At 47.9% G+C, this 20200-nt stretch overlaps 1 protein-coding gene across 1 annotated transcript in view; it reads right to left on the bottom strand.

Moving 5' to 3' along the window:
- Positions 1-20200, bottom strand: part of LOC126176711 (sialin-like) — a 189098-nt gene that overhangs the window by 147843 nt on the left and 21055 nt on the right. Inside the window, exon 2 of the mRNA XM_049923877.1 lies at positions 19043-19260. Within this exon, the coding sequence (XP_049779834.1) occupies positions 19043-19260 (218 nt within the window). The remainder of the gene's footprint in view (positions 1-19042; positions 19261-20200) is intronic.

The raw sequence follows: 20200 nt of genomic DNA, 5'->3' as shown, positions 1-20200 counted from the left end.
CATAGAGACAGTGCATCAGAAATATTTTCATTACTGACATAGTTTGTTTACTTATTTCCAGAAACATAGCGATAGGCTCTCGGCTCTTCATTATTATAACTGTGGGAATCTGATCAAATATATTTCATAAATGTTGAAAATATAAGGGTTTGTTCTGTCTTTTTGTGGATGTGTGAGTAGTGGGGTAATGGGTCTCACAATTAATTAAATTGATCAATTAATTACCCCCATCGACTGATGACGTCACGGGTTTCTCCCACCAGCACATGGATCCCTCCCCCCTTTCCTTCCCTCCCCAACCCCACCCCTGGAAATGGCGGAAAATTGAAATTCTGGTGGGAAATTCAAATATTGGCTGGAATATCAAATTTTGTGTTTTCAACTTGAGGTCCGGAGACCATCTGACCTAGTTAAAAACACTACCAACGGAGGACACTGTTAGCTTTTCCCCATTCCCCTCTGCTTCCCCTCCCTACACCTTCTCATCCCTCCCAACCCCTCCCACTGCATCCTGTCCCCTCCTCTTCCCTACTTGGAAACTGGCGAGAAAAGAACTCAGATTGTGCTGGGCTGACAGACAGATCGCACTTAAGTCCTCATTATTATTTACACATTGCAGAATACACAGACAATCTGAGTTACCAGTGATCGAGCACTAGACAATAGCTCCATCAAATTTCGTCGATAAATATTAGATGTAGAGTGGATATTTTCGCTATTAGTGTAGCACTAGGGAGTTGCTTAAGGCAGTCTAGCCAATAGCCCTATATCGGAAGTATGGGTGGTAGTAATAATAATAGGACAGCAAGCTGTCACTGAAGTAGAGGGGAGTAGCCTTCTGCCAATCTACAAGTGAAACCTGGTGGATGTGGAGAGGATGTTTTCGCTAATAGTCAAGCACTAGAGAGTTGCTCCAGCCAGTCTAGCCTATGGCCCTATGTGGGGAGGATGGGTAATAATGATATGACAGAAAGTTATCACTGAGGTACAGGGGAGTAGCCGCCTGCCCATCTACAAGTGTACAGCTGCTGCTGGGAGGAACATAAGGATGTCTAATAACAATATTAGAACAGAACATTTTTCCCCTTTATTGTGGCTGGTAGCGACACATTGACGCAACTCTTCAGCCGAGCCGAACGTACAGATGTAAAAAAGAGAGATTTAAAAATGACACGGGGAGATAATATTAATTAAACACACAAAACAAGAAGAATGTAAATGGGAGGCATTGTCACAAGTTAAAACCACAGAGAGCACAAATAAAAACCATGATACATGAAGATCTTGATGAACACTGGCGTCACTTATAATAAAAACACAGATCACAGCATTAAAACCCATGTGGAACAAAAATATTTTGAAACACTGTACTCATAGCAGAACACAAACGGAAATCATGAAGCACTTCACAAGTAAAACGGGAAGGACCTGCCAAGGGAGGGGAGGCCATGGAGGGAGAAGAGAAGGGAGATGAGGGGAAGGATATTGTAGGAGGGGGAGGTGGGATGGGGCAGCAGGGGAGGAGGATCTGGGAGCACACCAAGGGAGAGGAGATGGAGGAGGGGGGGAGGGAGCAATCTGGTAGGGAGCGAAAAGACAGGGAAAGGAGGGGAAGGAGCAAGAGAAGGATGACGGGGGGGGGGGGGGAGGAGGTAGGATGCAGCAAAGGGAAGGTCAGAAGAGAAAGCCTTAGGAAGGATGGGAACCGAGGATTGGGGTCAGATTTGGAAGGAAGGATAGATGTGAGGATGAAGCTCATCATCCAGGATGGAGAGACAGCGAAATTTCTTTGGGATAGAACATGGAGGATATGGAGGTGCAGGGTGGGTGGGATGCAGTGGTGTAGGTGTAGCAATGTATAGTGGTGTTTGAGGTAAGTAAGGAGATGTGGGATGGAGGCCAGATACAGAAGGCAAGACAGAGTACATGGCATTCAAGGATCTGGAGCGGTTTATAGAATTTAGGAGAGGTGGAGACCCAGGTGGCACTGGCATAATAGAGGAGGACACAGATCAAGCATTTGTAGGTATGGAGGATGGTGGAAGGATGCAATCCCCAAGTCCAGCTGGACAGTAGTTTCAGAAGGCAGTGTTTATTGCAGGCTTTGTGTTGGATGGTAATGAGATGGGGAGTCCAGGTTAGGTGGCTGAGTAAGGTGGATAGGATGGTCATAGATGGTAAGGTAGAAATCAAGGAGCCAGAAGAAATGGATGGTGTGACCTGTAATGACTGCCTGGGTTTTGGAAGCTTTTATTTTAGAAGCCACTGGTTACACCAAGTGGTGAACTGTTTAAGGTGGGTTTGAAGGGAACACTGGGACCATTGGAGGGTAGGATAGAGTGCCAGGAAAGCGTTATGATCAGCATATTGAAGGAGATTGTCGGGAGGGGGGGGGGGGGGGTACTGGGCATATCGGTGGTGTACAGGAGATAAAGGAGAGGAGAAAGGACAGATCCTTGGAGGGCACACGTCTGGTGGGGTAGAAGGTACAGGAATTGATGTTATAAGTGGTGACATAGGAAGGATGGTGCGAGACACATGATGTAAAGAGACAGATGATGGGAAGGACATAGGTCTAAAGTTGGAAAAGGAGACTAGAATGCCATATATGGTCATAGGCGTTCTGGAAGTCTAGGGAAACAAAAATGGTGGAGCAACAGGAGTTGAGGTGGAGGTAAAGGGTGAGGTTAAGGAGCTGGTCTTCAGCAGAGAAGGAGGGCCAGAGGCCACATTGAGTAATTGGAAGGAGGTAGCGTTAACGTAGGTGGTGATTGGATACAGTGGGAGAGGATGAATTCGAAATCTTTGCTGAACACTGAGTGGAGGCATATGGTATGGTGTCAGAAGGGTGTTTGTTGAGTTTAGGGAACATCAGGATGCAAGAGGTCTCACACAGCTCAGGGTAAAAGCCAGTGCAGAGGTTGGTGTTGTACAGAGTGGCAAGGGCAGCGAGGAAGGAGGTAGGACATTCTTTCAGGTGACAGTTGGTTATACAATCATGATAAGGGATGGTGTTGTATTTGGGGCAGAGGATGAGTTAGTGTCGTGAGCTGTGATGGGAGTGTTTAATTCTGTCTGTGGTATATGTCCCAAGTACTGGAAGCTAGGAGCAAGTGATGGGGCAGTGTTACCAGTACATTCATGGATGTTGGGGAAGAAGGAATAGTCAAAGTGAGAATCATCAAGGATGGAGATGATGTTGGAGAGCTAGGATGGAAAATGATTAGTCTTACGGAGGTTATTAGGGAAGGAGCAATTGTCGTGGAGGAACAGGTAATGCAAGGTGGGGGTAGCTGACAGTAAGGCGATAGAAGGTGGACCAGTACTTGGAAGAATTGATAAGAAGGATGGCATTGAGCTGTGTACATGTCTGACGCCAGTCCTGGTGTTTATTTGCTGCCAAAAGTTCACAGACTTGTCTCAGTATTTGCTGGTGGTAAAGAAGTACATCCTAGTCATAAGTGTGGAGGAAGGAATGGTAGAGCCGGAAGGATTCATGGAGAAGGAATATGGCCCATGGAGGAAGGATAGGGCGATAGGGATGGATGGCTTTGGTAGGAACATGAGCTGCCACAGTGTCAGATGGGGGCTTTTGTTGGAAGGAAAAGGCATAGGTGATGTCATTATGGTGTTGGAAGGTGAGGGAGTAACTTCCAACCTGGGTGTCAGTGGATCCCTGGTAGACATTCCAGTCTTCCCAGAGGTAATCATCAATGACTTTGGGATGGATATCTAGGTGGGGAGCATTAGGAGGGTGAGGGGCAATGGAGATGGTGAGGAGGACAGGAAGGTGACCACTGCCAATGGGATCGTGGACTTCAGTGGTAATGCACACAAGGAGGTTGAGGGAGGCGAGGACATCATCAGGGCTCGTGTTACTTTCAGGACACATGTGCTAAGTGAGGGGACAAGATCGCCTTGGATGAAGTCAATAAACTGATGCCACCGCTGGAGGTCTGCAGAGTCACATCTATAGATGTTGAGATCTATGGCAATCACATAGGTGGAGAAGGTGCAATCTATATAGGCCAAGAAGTCATATGAGATGGGAGTAGTGGGATGAACATAGGTGGTGGAGCAGATTGATGGTCAGGGTGGGGAGAAAGATGCTGAGGACAAAGTGTTTGGTAGGGACATTAAGCAGTGGTTGTGGCAAAACAGGGATTTGCTTGAGGTGGCCAATTGCAACCCACCCCATGCTAAGGGGTGGCGATTGTCAGTATAATGGAGGAGATAGGGGGAGGTGTGGAGGTGTGGACAACATGGTAAGGTTGAAGGAAGGTTTCATTGAGGATGAAGGCATCTATGTGGTGGTGGGAAAGGGTGTCCATGAAGAGGGGCTTGTTAGCAGGAAAGGAGCATATCTTTGGTAAAGGATGCTATACTGCTGTTGCACCATGAGGATGAGGGGTGGGACAGAGAGAGGTTAAAATGAGGGGTTGAGGTGGGTGAAGATGAAGTGTGGTTGGTTCTGGGAGTAGGTGATGAGATGTGGTGAGATGGAAGACAGAACGAGTGGCAAGGGAAATCTGCTGTAGGGTGAGTGGGTACTGGAAGAGGTGGGTGTTCTGGAGGACTATGCTGAGGAAGTGGATGATGTCTTTAGCAGTAGGGGTTGGGTGGAGAGAATAGTTGCAGTGGATTGGCTGATCTATATGATGAGTGGGGACAGTGAGTTCAGGTTTTGTAGCTTTACATTTGGAGGAGTAGGTTGGATGCACTTCATTGTGGGTGTAAGTCTGCAGGCTTTTGTGGCCATTGTCACTAAAGTTAAAATCTTCTGGCTGTTAGGCTGCATGATATTTCCTTCTAAAATAATCGACATTTCTACCCCACTGCTGAGATCTTTTTTTACAAGGAAATATGATGTGGCCTAACAACCCATAAAATTTTAACTTCAGCATAGGTGTTGCAGAAAGGAGGAAAGGCGAGGTTGGGACATTGTTTAAGGATGTGTACGACTTTGCAGTGAGGGGAGATGGAGGGATTTTTGCAGGTGGAGGTGAGGTGGTAATTGTAGACAAGACACTTCTGACACACTGGGGGGGGTGGGGGGGGGGGATTGAGATAGGCCAGCTTTATGATGGATGTTTTAGATGAGGGCTCCCTCAGTGAGAAGGAGGTCAATGGAAGAGAAAGATACAGTAAAAACTGTCATAAGGAATGTGGGACCAGAGTTGGTGTAGATGCAATGGGTGGAGCAGATGTCGAGGTCAGGATTGGTATTTAGTTCCACCAACACCTCTGCCATAACTTCGGGGTTCAGATTCATGATCATGGTAGTGATAGTCAGAGGATGGCAAGTGAGTTGTGGATGATGGGGAGATGATGTGAGGGATCTTCTAGAGAAAGTCTGTGTGGAAGGTGGGAGTGAGAGACTTAATAAGGATGGATTCTTTGCAAGGGGTAAGTTTGGAGAAGGTGATGTTGTGGATGTACTTTCTGATCTCAAGGGCAAGGGTGTAGGCTTTGAGGAATTTTGAGGCAGGATGAGAGAGGAGGAAGGTGTACACAACCGAGGGTTGGGAGGTGGGAGGAGTAGTAGTGTCCATGGGGTCAAAAGGGTCAGGATTTGTCTGTAGTTTTCTGGTAGAGGAGGTAGGAGCAGAGTCCACATTGGGGCACTTAGAGACGCTTTTTGGTGAGGACGGGTGGGGAGGAGGTCGAGGGGTGGTGTTGAGTAGGAGATGATGTGGGGCAGGTCCTAATTGTGGTGGTGGCGGCGAATCATTGGGCATGGCGATGGTGGCCTGGCGGGTGATGACCTGGGTAGGCAATGCATGAGTTGGGGCCTTATGGCAACTGGGGAGAGGGGGATGAGACGCCTGCTAAACCCGCTGGGCAGAAAAGGTGATTAGGATTGTGGAAAGGAGCAAATAAGGTGTCTGTCAGTTTCACTTCAAAATTGTAATTTATTATAATTTAATAACATCTTTAAACCAAAACTTTACAACTACGAGTTTCCAAATCTAATTCTTTCACAGCTGACGGCCTCGCAACAAGAAATCTTAAAAGCAAGAATATAAATTTCAAGTGACTGAAGACATGCAGTTAAAATTGCTAATAAAAGGTGAAAAGCCTTAACCCAAAAGTGGATAGAGCAAACATATACAAGGTGCAATACAAACGACTGAAGGCCACAAATAATTTCTAAATTTTAAAATAAAAATATATTACATGGTAATACATTTTAAAATTTTCTTTTAAGGCAGAAGGTCGCAATGTTTACGCTTAAGGAGAAATTTTGAGAATAAGGCTTTAAGCGGCTGAAGGCCCACAGTTGATTTTACAAAAATTCAAAAATACCTAAACCTTTAAGTTTTCAATGGGGGAACGCACACTAAATGAAAAAGCAACGCAATGACATTAACTAAATTTAAGAATAAGGTTTTAAGCGGCTCAGGGCCCACAATTGATTTACATAAATTGATTTACAGAAAACACAATATTTTTTTTTTACTTTTAAAGCATTGGCAATAATAGATTACCAAAAGACCATTAAACACCCATGAAAAGGACGGTATAGACAACAGCACTCAGACGCCTCCACGGGATGTGGGTCTGCCCTCGAAACATTAACGTTCGCCGACCGAAGTGGCCGTGCGGTTAAAGGCGCTGCAGTCTGGAACCGCAAGACCGCTACGGTCGCAGGTTCGAATCCTGCCTCGGGCATGGATGTTTGTGATGTCCTTAGGTTAGTTAGGTTTAACTAGTTCTAAGTTCTAGGGGACTAATGACCTCAGCAGTTGAGTCCCATAGTGCTCAGAGCCATTTGAACCATTTTGAAGCCATTAACGTTCACTTAGGTGAGACAGGTGGTGAGCCCAACTACACTTGATCTGTCAGTAACCCAACTACGACCCAGTCACGGTCCAACCAACCAAACGACTTGCTAGCCACCAATCAGTACATAAAAACTCAAAGACAAAACTGTTACGGATGTGATTATCCACAATGAAATATGTATTAAGCTGTCAAAACCACACACCATGTTGGACAGTGACAACTGGTGAGGAAAGGACTCTGCCTGAAATTACGTTAGTGACCAGGGCAGGTAACCGGAACACTAACGGCCACAAGGCAGAAAATTCCGCTCGTATACTTGAATTTGAAATAAGGCAATATACTTAACTTCAACTGAGCGAGGTGGCGCAGTGGTTAGCACACTGGACTCGCATTCGGAAGGACGACGGTTCAATCCCGCGTCCGGCCATCCTGATTTAGGTTTTCCGTGATTTCCCTAAATCGCTCCAGGCAAATGCCCGGATGGTTCCTTTGAAAGGGCAAGGCCGACTTTCTTCCCCATCCTTCCCTAATCCTATGAGACCGATAACCTCGCTGTTTGGTCTCTTCCCCCAAACAACAAACCAAGTTAACTTCACCAAAAAGGAACACTGCCTGAATTTATGTCAGTGGCCAGGGCAGGTAACCAGTACATTAATGGCCACAAGGCAGAAAATTCCGCTGGTGCGCTTCAATTGTAGTAACCAATATAGTTAATTCCACCGCACGGCGGCTCGATTTCACCACTACAAACGCTCGGTGTTGCCCACAGGAAAAGCTCCCCAACAGCGAACCACCGGAACGACCGACGCAACATGAACGGACGTGGCTTGGGTACTTAACACACCACTCAACTTTGACGTCCTGGGTCAGTGAGCCATGAAGATCGTAGCGATCGGACAGCTCCAGACACGTTTCGACACTGCGCAGGGACAGCCAGCAGACCCAGCCGACTGCACCGCACAGACAACATCTAAAATAGACGTCAGTGGAAATAACGCCATTAGCCGGCCGCGGTGGTCTAGCGGTTCTGGCGCTGCAGTCCGGAACCGCGGGACTGCTACGGTCGCAGGTTGGAATCCTGCCTCGGGCATGGGTGTGTGTGATGTCCTTAGGTTAGTTAGGTTTAACTAGTTCTAAGTTCTAGGGGACTTACGACCTAAGATGTTGAGTCCCATAGTGCTCGGAGCCATTTTTTTTTAAATAACGCCATCTACACACACAACCTGACAAACACTTGCACGAAGACCTGAACGATACCCAACACTAACTAAGCACTCACAAAGACAAATCAGGAGTCAAAAAATTGGTTCAAATGGCTCTGAGCACAATGGGACTTAACTTCTAAGGTCATTAGTCCCCTATAACTTAGAACTACTTAAACCTAACTAACCTAAGGACATCACGCACATCCATGCCCGAGGCAGGATTCGAACCTGCGACAGTAGCGATCGCGCGGCTCGAGACTGTAGTGCCTAGAACCGCTCGGCCACCCCGGCCGGCAATCGGGAGTCGATGTACACACTAACAGTCGACTCATGAACGATCGGCTAGCCAAAACGCGTCGTCCAGTAGGACGACCAACCGTCGATCCATCAAGACCGTGGCCCGGCTCAAGTGATGCGTGGCGGCAAAGGTCGAGGGGGCCATGTCGACGCAGAGCTCACTGCTCCAACACGACTGCACTAGTGCCGCATTGCAACTCCCCGACTGGCGGGTTTGGACTGCGCTCCAGATGTGTTCCAACTGACTGGCAGCCCGAACTCGCGACCTGAACTGGCTTACGACAGACAATGACCGGGAAATAATAGCAGTCGAGCAAAGATACTACGAGAGGGGATATATTGATACGTGCTGCTAGTGCCGCTCACGGTCAGGCAAAGCACAAACTCAGTGACACCTGTAAGTTAATGTTGTGAGGTGGTTGTACGTTAAAAACAGGGTGTAAAATACATTATGGCGGGAACGTGAGCCACGCACTGCTCAGGGGACAGTTGGCAGCACAACTGGCAGGGGGGGAGGTGCTCTGGGAGAGATGAGGATGCACAGCAGAGGAGGTGGAAGAAGTGTAGGAGACTGTATGGAGAGGGGGCTGGACATTGGTCGGAGGGCCTGTAGAAAAGCTCCTGAGTGTAATGGTGGAGACTGGGGAATGGGAGGTGTAAATAATGGTGTTTGTGGGAGTATCCATGGCGCGGCGTCGCGACGAGGGGAGAGGAGGGAGAGACTACTGGCGACGAATGTCGCCTGGGTATGAAGGGGACGAAGGTGTGACGAACAGCAATGCAGGAAAGGCAGACGAAGACGACAAACACAGACACGAGGACGGCGATGGAGACTGGGACGAGGACATGGATGAAATAAAGGTAAAGGCGGCATCAGGCATCCCCAGCAGGGCGACGACTTCCGGCAGCGGCGGCCAGCGGCGGAGGGCAGCTGATGGCAGCGACGACGCAACAGCGGCAGGTAGCAGAGGCAGGCTAGGCGACAGGCAGCGCATTCAGGCAGCGCCGGGCAACGAAAGGTGGCGGCTAAGGGAGCGGTCTCTGTCGGCAGTGGCGACAGGCAGCAGCGACGGCTGAGGGCAGCGACGACAGGCAGTGGCGACTAGCAGCGAAGACTCTTGAAGACTATTAGATCACTCGAGAGAACAGCCCTGGCAAGCGAAACAACGAAGGTGGATGCTGCCCCTGCAGCGTCCTGCCTCCTATACCCAGGACATCATTTGGGAATGAAACACACAATACTTATTTACATGTCGCAAGTCACGCACAGAACTTAAAACTTCCGCCGCCACACCTTCAACTAGCTATGCTCGGCTGTTATTCAGCCGTTGATTTGAGTCTCCTCTCACTTGTCCACTGAGACAGGTGTGCTGCGACTGCGACCAAGACGGTCGCGGGGTAGCACTGACGGAAGGTGCGGCGGGACCCGCGGAGAGGCCCGCAAACAACAAAACAACGGAAAAGGAGGGACACGGCCAACGTAGGACAGAACGAATACGACAAGACCGAACAACAGAGTCACAAGGAAACAAACTCATACACGAACCAGGAAGAAAGCAATCTAGTGCAAGCGAGGTGAAAAACCGACGTAAGCGAGACTGGACTGACTGGCTGAGCTTTTTTTTTCTTTTTTTTCTTTATTGTTATTTTGAAACCTGTATCACAATCAGGATTGCAGCAACATACGACGCCGCTCTCTGGCCGCAGAGAAACGCAAATATACAAATGAATACATTTAGGGAAAAAAACATGGTGGACATATAAACGGAGACAAACACTTTTTAAAATACAAGGTGCCGTTCACTGGTGTAGAGTCCAAGATAAAAGTGTTCAGACACTTGGACACAGACAGAGACGAAAATTGTCACACGTGAACATAGGTGCACAAAACGAATAACACTGAATCATTTAAGCACAAAACAACGCCACACACAGCACACGAGGCGTTGATCTCCGGCGCGCGAATGTTCACTAACCGTGTACGAGTCCGGGGACCTGCCAAGAGAGGAGGAAGGGGGGTGGGAGAGGGAGAGGGAGAGCAGATGCCATGGGCAGGGGAGATAGGGGGAAGGAAGGAAGGGGGAGGGGAAGCCCAGGGGAAGAGGGAAGGAGGGAGGGGATGGGGGAAAAGGAAAGAGAAGGGAGGGAGGGTGCCTATAGGAAAGGACACAGGAAGTGGGGGGGAGGATCAAAATTGAAAGGAGGGGTAGATGGAGGGGAGGAGGACATCATCAGGGAGGGGGAGCTGGCGGAAGCCACCTTGGGAGAGGATGAGGAGGGTGTAGAGATGGAGACCGGGTGGGACGTGGGAATACAGGCGCAGCAACGGGTGGGGGTGGGAGAGGATGGGTGAGACAAGCGGATGAGGAGGACCAAGTTTGCAGGAGGTGTACAGGATCCGTATCCTTTCAAGGAAAAGGAGGAGGTGGGGGAAGGGGATGAGATCATACAGGATCCGCGTGGGGGAGGGGAGACGGATGCGATAGGCGAGGCGGAGAGCATGGCGTTCAAGGATTTGGAGGGATTTATAAAAGGTAGTGGGGTCAGAGATCCAGGCCGGATGGGCATAACAAAGGATAGGGCGGATGAGGGATTTATAGGTATGGAGGATGGTGGAGGGGTCCAGACCCCACATACGGCCAGAAAGGAGCTTGAGGAGACGGAGTCGGTAGCGTACCTTGGCTTGGATTGTCCGGAGATGGGGAGTCCAGGAGAGGCGACGGTCGAGGGTGACGCCAAGGTACTTGAGGGTGGGAGTGAGGATGATAGGGCGGCCATAGATGGTAAGATAGAAATCAAGGAGGCGGAAGGAAGGGGTGGTTTTGCCTACAATGATCGCCTGGGTTTTGGAGGGATTGACCTTGAGCAACCACTGGTTGCACCAAGCGGTGAACCGGTCAAGATGGGATTGGAGAAGGTGTTGGGAGCACATCACGGTGGGGGCAAGGGCAAGAAAGGCAGTGTCATCGGCAAACTGGAGGAGGTGGACAGGGGGTGACGGCGGCGGCATGTCCGCCGTATACAAAAGGTACAGAAGGGGGGAGAGGACGGAGCCTAGGGGCACACCGGCGGAGGGGAAAAAGGTGTAGGAGTCGGTGTTATCGATGGTGACGTAGGAAGGACGGTGGGAGAGAAAGGAGCCGATCAGACGGACGTAACTGGCTGAGCGAGTGGACAGCGCTTAAGTACGCTCTCGGGGGGCGCCGCTATTGGCCGCTGGGACCACGTGTTCCACTGTGGCGCCCCCACACTAAAAGCGGGCCAGGAGGCGAGCGTCGCCACAGTTTTCGGCGCGATGGTGCAGAGACCTCTATGGGTCTTCGTCGTCCATGACGTCTGGCGCGGATTCAAATGCCGCGGCGCGCGGGACCAGAAGGTGGACCGGATCTGAACCGGTGACGCTGTGTATTAGTAAACGGACACAAAAAAGCGCAAGTCACACCCTAGCCAACAGAAACATGGGAAATGTATCGTACGATATGTTTTACGAATGTAGTGCTCATTAACTTACCTGGACATTGTGTCTCAAGAGAAAACTAAAATTGATGAGCCACATGCAGTCTAGTTCAGCGCCATCTACCAAGTGTATTGTGTATCTGAAGAGTTGCCCAGCCGGGAAGCCATGGCTCACACAGCCTCCTTAGGCCTCTACTTCCCACTGTCACTGCCGCTGACTGTGGCTCCACCTCTGACATAAACTCCCCAGTTTAAAAAACGTCTTTTGCCAATATACTTCGAATTTCTCATGTGAAATTTAGATTTCTCCCCTTTCATACGAGTTATTTTCGAAGAAATCAGACCATACACGCGTTTTCACGTCGCTAAACTATCGTTACTTCTTGTGAAAATCCTGTACAGCACAAAGGCATAAGCTATATTTCCTCTAAATATTTTCTCATCACAGGACTAGAATATTAAACTAATTTTTGGTTCATGACGGAGTGCTAAGAGGATGCTCTGCCTCTGTCACAGGACGGTTCCTCACTTTCAAACTCTCTCTTAAAGTAAACTAATATCTCAAACAAAGTTTCACAAGCTAACAGCCCAGAGAACTTGTAAATATCAGGTTTATACTAAATATCACTTTATAAATTCGATAATACAGCTGATATTATTACGATAATCATCTCACCCTGTGTACGTGGGAGATTGAAATTCCATTAAAAGATCTCACCGCAAAAAAAAACAGTCTGATTACCGCTCTATCTCATAACTCATACCTGTGGTACTCTCGTCCTCGCTTCCACCCGCCTAGTAGCACGTCATTGATATCGAACAGATACACTAATTAATTAAATTGCTCGCCGGCCGGAGTGGCCGAGCGGTTCAAGGCGCTACAGTCTGGAACCGCGCGACCGCTACGGTCGCAGGTTCGAATCCTGCCTCGGGCATGGATGTGTGTGATGTCCTTAGGCTAGGTAGGTTTAAGTAGTTCTAAGTTCTAGGGGACTGATGACTTCAGAAGTTAAGTCCCATAGTGCTCAGAGCAAAAATGGCTCTGAGCACTATGGGACTTAACATCTGTGGTCATCAGTCCCCTATAACTTAGAACTACTTAAACCTACCTAGCCTAAGGACATCACACACATCCATGCCCGAGGCAGGATTCGAACCTGCGACCGTAGCGGTCACGCGGTTCCAGACTGAAGCGCCTTTAACCGCACGGCCACACCGGCCGGCTAGTGCTCAGAGCCATTTGAACCATTTTTTAAATTGCTCGTGAGAGTCCCTTTGCATTGTGAGTGGCTTTTTTCCTGTAGTCGTATTACACTCACCAAGTAACCGTTACAGACGCTTCTGTGTGTCTATGGAGGCTTCCCACTGGTCTCAGATACGTCTCTGCAGCAAATGTCCTAACTCGCTGATCGTTTCCCCACAGTATGACAGGAAAGGAGCCAGCTTGACCTCTTCTGTCAACTCACAAGGCGTCCTTCTTCGGTAGCACCTGAAATCATTTGCAATGTCTCTCTTGCTATAACCAATCTTTCTGACCGCATGTTTCAAGTGCTGCAATTCAGACTGTAGGTGATCGTCGTCAGAAATCATTTTGTTCTGTTTACCAACGTGCTCAGGACCGCTTTCTTGTGTACATGGTGGTGCAAACTATCCCTGTTCAACTACCTATCATTGTGCATCGGTTTCCTATACACTGAATGACCAATCTGGCGTTCTACCTTCTGCTCAACTAAAACGTCCTAGAAGGGTAGATTGCCATCCTTCTCGATCTCATGGTAAATTTAATGTTTGGATGGACGCCATTCATGTGATCGACGAGTTGTTGCGGTGCATTTTCACTATGAGGCCATGTCATGGCGGTGTGATCAACATACCTTAGGAAGCAAGGCGGACGAGCGCCGCAGAGTTCAAAGTGTTCCATGAAGAAATTCTCGACTGCTGGAGACAGTGGTGATTCCATCGCTGCGCCATCTGTCATTTCATAATATTCGTCATGGTACAAGGAGTACACTATTGTTAGAATATGACGGAACAACTTGACGATACCAGGTGGAAACCGTTGGGCCAGAACATCCAGCATGTCGCACTGGCACCCTCCTAAAAAGTGACACAACGTCCAGACTAACTATTACATTGTTTCGGCCTATTTTAATTCTCTTGAGTGTTTCATTAAATGCCTGCGAGTTTACAACGTGTTGTTCACAAAGTCCCAGTTTGGCGCTAATAATACTGCAAGATGTTTTGCCAGTCCGTAGGCGGGCGAACTGTTTGCACTAACAATGGGCCTAAGAACGTCATTTTCCTCATTTATCTTCAGCAATCCACAAAGCCTGGGAGTTCTGGCAACACAAAGCATTAATTTCTTCACCTATTCCTTTAATAACTTCCCTGTCTTTCTGACGATGTCTCGTATCAGATTGCGACTAAGTTTTTAGTATGCGTCATCTAATAAATTCAGCACCTTCAGGTGGAAGTCGTCAGTGTTCAGAACCACGGTGGCATTTCCTTTGTCGGCTGGTAAGACAACCAAGCCCTCATCCCCATGCAATATGCTTATGCCACGTTGTTCCTCCTCGCTAATATTAGATTTCGGTGGCTTAGGTTTTGTCAATACATGGCCGGCCGGTGGTTAGTCTGACGTTCTCAGCTTCGTCGTGCGAGATTTGTCTGCTGCTATAATCTATTTATAATATCCAGAATTGGCAGATGCCGCGGGGCTGGTGGAAAATTAAGGCCTTTATTCTAACGCTGCCACAGAGCCGTCGTCCAGTTCCTTGCTGCAGAGAGCAACAGCTGTTCTATGGGCCCTATCATTCTCCACGTCAGTCACCCGTGAGTCAAGCTGTCAAACTTTTTACATTACTTAGACATTGTCTTAGACAAACTTGCACCCTGTTGTGCTGCCGTGGCTTCATCCAACCAAACGCCAATAGAATGGCAACACGGTTGATGACAAAATTGGATGACAATCGAGTAGATTTCTTGCATTATGATCAAGCACATACCTTTCCTTCCATTTCGCTGACTCGCTGTGGCGTGATGTGTCCGCTTCAAAAAGTCAAAATATGTGTCCTTGGAGTCTTTCGTGGTGAAATGTCTAAATAAAATCTTCTCGGTTTTCAGGCCGCGTCAGTTCGAATAAAAATCTCGAACTTTCGATCGCCATAGTTGTTAACCACTGACTGCCAGGGTTGGCACGGCTCTCTGCTTATATAGCCACATATGTTTCCTCTACGGTGAGGATGTAATGCGTAGCGTCAAACTGCTGAAAAAACTGCGGAAATCACATTTGCTGAACCCTTTAACATTTTTGCAACGCTGCCGGGATAAGAAGATAGTTTCCCGCTTTGCTGTAGTTAAACACGACATTAGAGAACTGCTGCAGCGGACGGAATTGAACGGCAATAGTTTTCACCACCCACAAGAAAGCGGTCCTGAACACGTTAGTACACAGAAAGAAAATTATTTCTGACGAAAATCACCTACAGTTTGAACTGCAGCACTTGAGACACGTGTTCAGAGAGAATGGTTATAGCAAGATTTCAGGTGTTACCCAAAAAAAAAGTGTGTAAAAATCTTGTGGGATTTAACTGCTAAGGTCATCAGTCCCTAAGCTTACACACTACTTAACCTAAATTATCCTACGGACAAACACACACACCCATGCCCGAGGGAGGACTCGAACCTCCGCCGGGACCAGCCGCACAGTCCATGACCGCTCGGCTAATCCCGCGCTGGTGCTACCGAAGAAAGATACCTTTTGAATCGGCAGAAGAGGCCAAACCAGCTGCTTTGCTGCCATACTCTGGGGCAACGAGCATAAAGTTAGGACGTTTGCTGCAGACAAATGGACTGAGGCCAGTGTTCCGGCTCGCCCCCGAGATACGAGATGCGCTGCGCCTTGTTAAAGACGACATAACTCTTCGTGTGCCTGGTGCGTATGGAGTCCCCTGCGAAGGCCGTAGAATCTCTAAAAATGATTCAAATTGCTCCAAGCACTATGGGACTTAACATCTGAGGTCATCAGTTCCCTAGGCTTAGAACTACTAAATCCAAAGTAACCTAAGGACACCACACACATCCATGCCCGAGGCATGATTCGTACCTGCGACCGTAGCAACAGCGCCGTTCCGGACTGAAGCGCCTAGAACCGCTCGGTCATAAGGCCAGCTCCGCAGCATCTATTCATGCGTCAGCATATTGTGATTCCGTTGTACAAGAGGCAGCTGAGATTAGAATGAATGGTAACAGTTTAACAGAGACCAGGTATACACACTTAGCAGGGCATGGAGGCGGGCTTTAGATGTCGAAAGGAAACAGCGACGGATGCTTCACACTTCTAGGGAGGCGGGAGCCTCGACAGTTTGAAACGTGGCGCCAGTCCCTCGCGCCAAATGACGTTACTGGTCCCGCGATGAGGCCCATGATAAAGACAGGCTGTGACGCGTACGTGACAATGCAGGTCTTACGAGTGCCAGCAACCATCTCCAGCGGGGGGCGAGTAAGTATTTCACACGAGTTTAATAATAATTCTTGACTGCTAGTTTAAATACATACAAGTTCTCGAAAACACACAACGAAATCAAGACCTTTAATGGATACATTTTCAATGAAATATTGACTTGTCGTGGGGCCTGCACGAAGCCGCCCGTTCACGAAGTGTAGAGAACAAGCTGACTTGTGTAACGTCATAAATACGTTGCGGGACCCGTATATCTCTTTGGTCCGGTCCCGGGACGGGTCGGAACTGCTATGAGCTGCCCAAATCACCTTCAGCGCACGCGTCGTTCCGGTACTCTCTGACTAGCGCCAAGGGCTGCAATCCTGGCTACGCAGGGTGGTCTATCGATCCTGACCGTGCCAAATATCTCACAAAATAAGCGTCCAACGAAAAAAATGTAAAGAACGAAACTTGTCTAGCTTGAAGGGGGAAGCCAGATGGCGCTATGGTTGGCCCGCTAGATGGCGCTCCCATTGGTCAAACAGATATCAACTGCGTTTTTTTTTAATAGGAACCCCCATTTTTATTAAATATCCGTGTAGTACGTAAAAAAATATGAATGTTGTAGCTGGACCCCATTTTTCGCTTTGTGATAGATGGCGATGTAATAGTCAAAAACGTATAAGTACGTGGTATCACATAACATTCCGCCAGTGCGGACGGTATTTACTTCCTGATACATTACCCGTGTTAAAATGGACCGTTTACCAATTGCGGAAAAGGCCGATATCGTGTTGATATATGGCTATTGTGATCAAAATGCCCAACGGGCATGTGCTCGGTATCCTAGACGACATCATCCAGGCGTCCGGAGCGTTCGCCGGTTAGTTACGTTACTTAAGGAAACAGGAAGTGTTCAGCCACATGTGAAACTTCAACCACGACCTGCAACAAATGATGATACGCAAGTAGGTGTTTTATATGCTGTCGCGGCTAATCCAAACATCAGTAGCAGATAAATTGCGACCAGGAATTGCATGGCGACAACTTTGAACGTCGTGTGCAGTTCTGCCACTGGGCACAAGAGAAATTACGGGACGATGACAGAGTTTTTGCACGCGTTCTATTTAGCGACCTAGCGTCATTCACCAACAGCGGTAACGTAAACCGGCGTAATATGCACTATTGGACAACGGAAAATCCACGATGGCTGCGACAATTGGAACATCAGCGACCTTGGCGGGTTAATGTATCGTGCGGCATTATGGGAGGAAGGATAATTGGCCCCCATTTTATCGATGGCAATCTAAATGGTGCGATGTATGCTGATTTCCTACGCAATGTTCTACCGACGTTACTACAAGATGTTTCACTGCATGACAGAATGGCGATGTACTTCCAACATGATGGATGACCGGCACATAGCTCGCGTGCGGTTGAAACGGTATTGAATAGCATATTTCATTACAGGTGGATTGGTCGTCGAAGCACCATACCATGGCCCGCACGTTCACCGGATCTGACGTCCCCGGATTTCTTGCTGTGGGGAAAGTTGAAGGATATTTGCTATCGTGATCCACCGACAACGCCTAACAACATGCGTCAGCGCATCATCAATGCATGTGCGAACATTATGGAAGGCGAACTACTCGCTGTTGAGAGGAATGTCGTTACACGTATTGCCAAATGCATTGAGGTTGACGGACATCATTTTGAGCATTTATTGCATTAATGTGGTACTTACAGGTAATCATGCCGTAACAGCATGCGTTCTCAGGAATGGTAAGTTCACAAAGGTACATGTATCACATTGTAACAACTGAAATAAAATGTTCGAACGGTCCTACTTTCTGTATTTTAATTTAAAAAACCTACCTGTTACCAACTGTTCGTCTAAAATTGTGAGCCATACGTTTGTGACTATTACAGCGTCATCTATCACAAAGAGAAAAAAGTGGTCCAACTAAAACATTCGTATTTCTTTACGTACTACACGAATATGTAATAAAAATGGGGGTTACTATTTAAAAAAACGCAGTTGATATCCGTTTGACCTATGGCAGCGCCATCTAGCGGGCCAACCATAGCTCCGTCTGGTTTCCCCCTTCAAGGTACACAAGTTTCGTTCTTTGTAGTTTTTTCCTTTGACGCTTATTTCGTGAGATATTTGGCCCGGCCACGATCAATGGACCACCGTGTGTAAGCGGGAAACCGTGCTAGCACCGGCAGTTAGTGGTTTTATTCACGACGATGGCGGAGACAGACAACGAAAACCCGAGATTTTTATTCAAATTGACTCGGCTTCAAAACCCAGAAGATTTTATTCATGTTACAAAAGTTTTAGTCACACTACCGGACCATCTGCAATCTGAAGCAACCTCAATGGCCCCTGAACATACAATTTCTGGGTGCAGAGTTTCCGAGTAGGTGGGCTGGACGACATGCTTCGACTCGGTGGCCACCACGATGACATGACCTACCACCACTAGGTTTCTACCTATGGGGTTTTATAAAGGACCACATGAAACGGGCTGATATTACCGACCTACAGGTTTTAAATATATGCATTTGCAGTTGACTTAAACATGTCCCAGTGTAAATCCTGGATGGTACGTGGAGAGAAACTGAATGCAGACTGGGTACTTTCCACGCAACTAAAGGTAGTCACATTAACTTGTATGAATGAGGAAATAAACTTGCAAGCTGAAAACCAGTCGTTATTGCCTGGCGTAACCAAATTCTAAAGTGTTAAAGATTACTTATGGACACACTGGACTACAAACAAAAGGATAGACACAGGTCTGGGATCTGCTGACGACAACGGCGATTCTTGACTCTGGCGGCCTGTGGGACTCACCTTGCGTGAGTCAGCGCCCTCCGCAGCCAGCTCTCCTGGACAAGCCAGTGGGTCGTCAGCCACGTAGTCGCTGTCGTTGCCGCTGCCGCCGCTTTCTAGCAGGGCCGTCTGGTTGACCATGTCCACAATGGCCACGGAGATGTTGACGCGTATCGCGTATTTTACAGCAAGTCCCAGCATGCACAGAAGCGCCAGCGTATAGCGACTCTTCCACAGGCCTGCACACAGATATACTTCCATTGGACATACCGGACTAGAAATATTCATCGATTAATTCTATCTCTATGACCACCTGCTTAACAGCGTGTTATTTCACCTGTGGAACGCAATACAGCATCGATTTTCCGCGGCATTCATTCAACAAGTCCTTGGTAGATTTCCGAAGGGGTACACCAGAATCTACAGCCGGGTCACGCAATTCCTTTAACTGACACGCCAGTGGTTTGCGGCACGAAGCTGACGTCACCGATATATATGCCACCGCATTCACAGTAGGCGAATTTGGTGGCCAAGACATCGTCAGCTATCATCCTCCTCAAACCACAGCAGCACGATTCTGGTCCTGTGACACGTTCAGTTGTTGTTGTTGTTGTTGTGGTCTTCAGTCCTGAGACTGGTTTGATGCAGCTCTCTTATGCTAATCTATCCTGTGCAAGCTCCTTCATCTCCCAGTACCTACTGCAACCTACTTCCTTCTGAATCTGCTTAGTGTATTCATCTCTTGGTCTCCCTCTACGATTTTTGCCCTCCACGCTGCCCTCCAATGCTAAATTTGTGATCCCTTGATGCCTCAGGACATCTCCTACCAACCGATCCCTTCTTCTAGTCAGGTTGTACCACAAACTTCTCTTCTCCCCAATCCTATTCAATACCTCCTCATTAGTTACGTGATCTACCCACCTAAGCTTCAACATTCTTCTGTAGCACCACATTTCGAAAGCTTCTATTCTCTTCTTGTCCAAACTATTTATTGTCCATGTTTCACTTTCATACATTGCTACACTCCATACAAATACTTTCAGAAACGAATTCCTGACACTTAAATCTATACTCGACATTAACAATTTTCTCTTCTTCAAGGACGCTTTCCTTGCCATTTTCAGTCTACATTTTATATCCTCTCTACTTCGACCATCATCAGTTATTTTGCTCCCCAAA

This window comes from Schistocerca cancellata, chromosome 3, assembly GCF_023864275.1.
Source record: "Schistocerca cancellata isolate TAMUIC-IGC-003103 chromosome 3, iqSchCanc2.1, whole genome shotgun sequence".
NCBI classification, from domain to species: Eukaryota; Metazoa; Arthropoda; class Insecta; order Orthoptera; family Acrididae; genus Schistocerca; species Schistocerca cancellata.
This window is presented reverse-complemented; position numbering and strand designations above follow the sequence as displayed.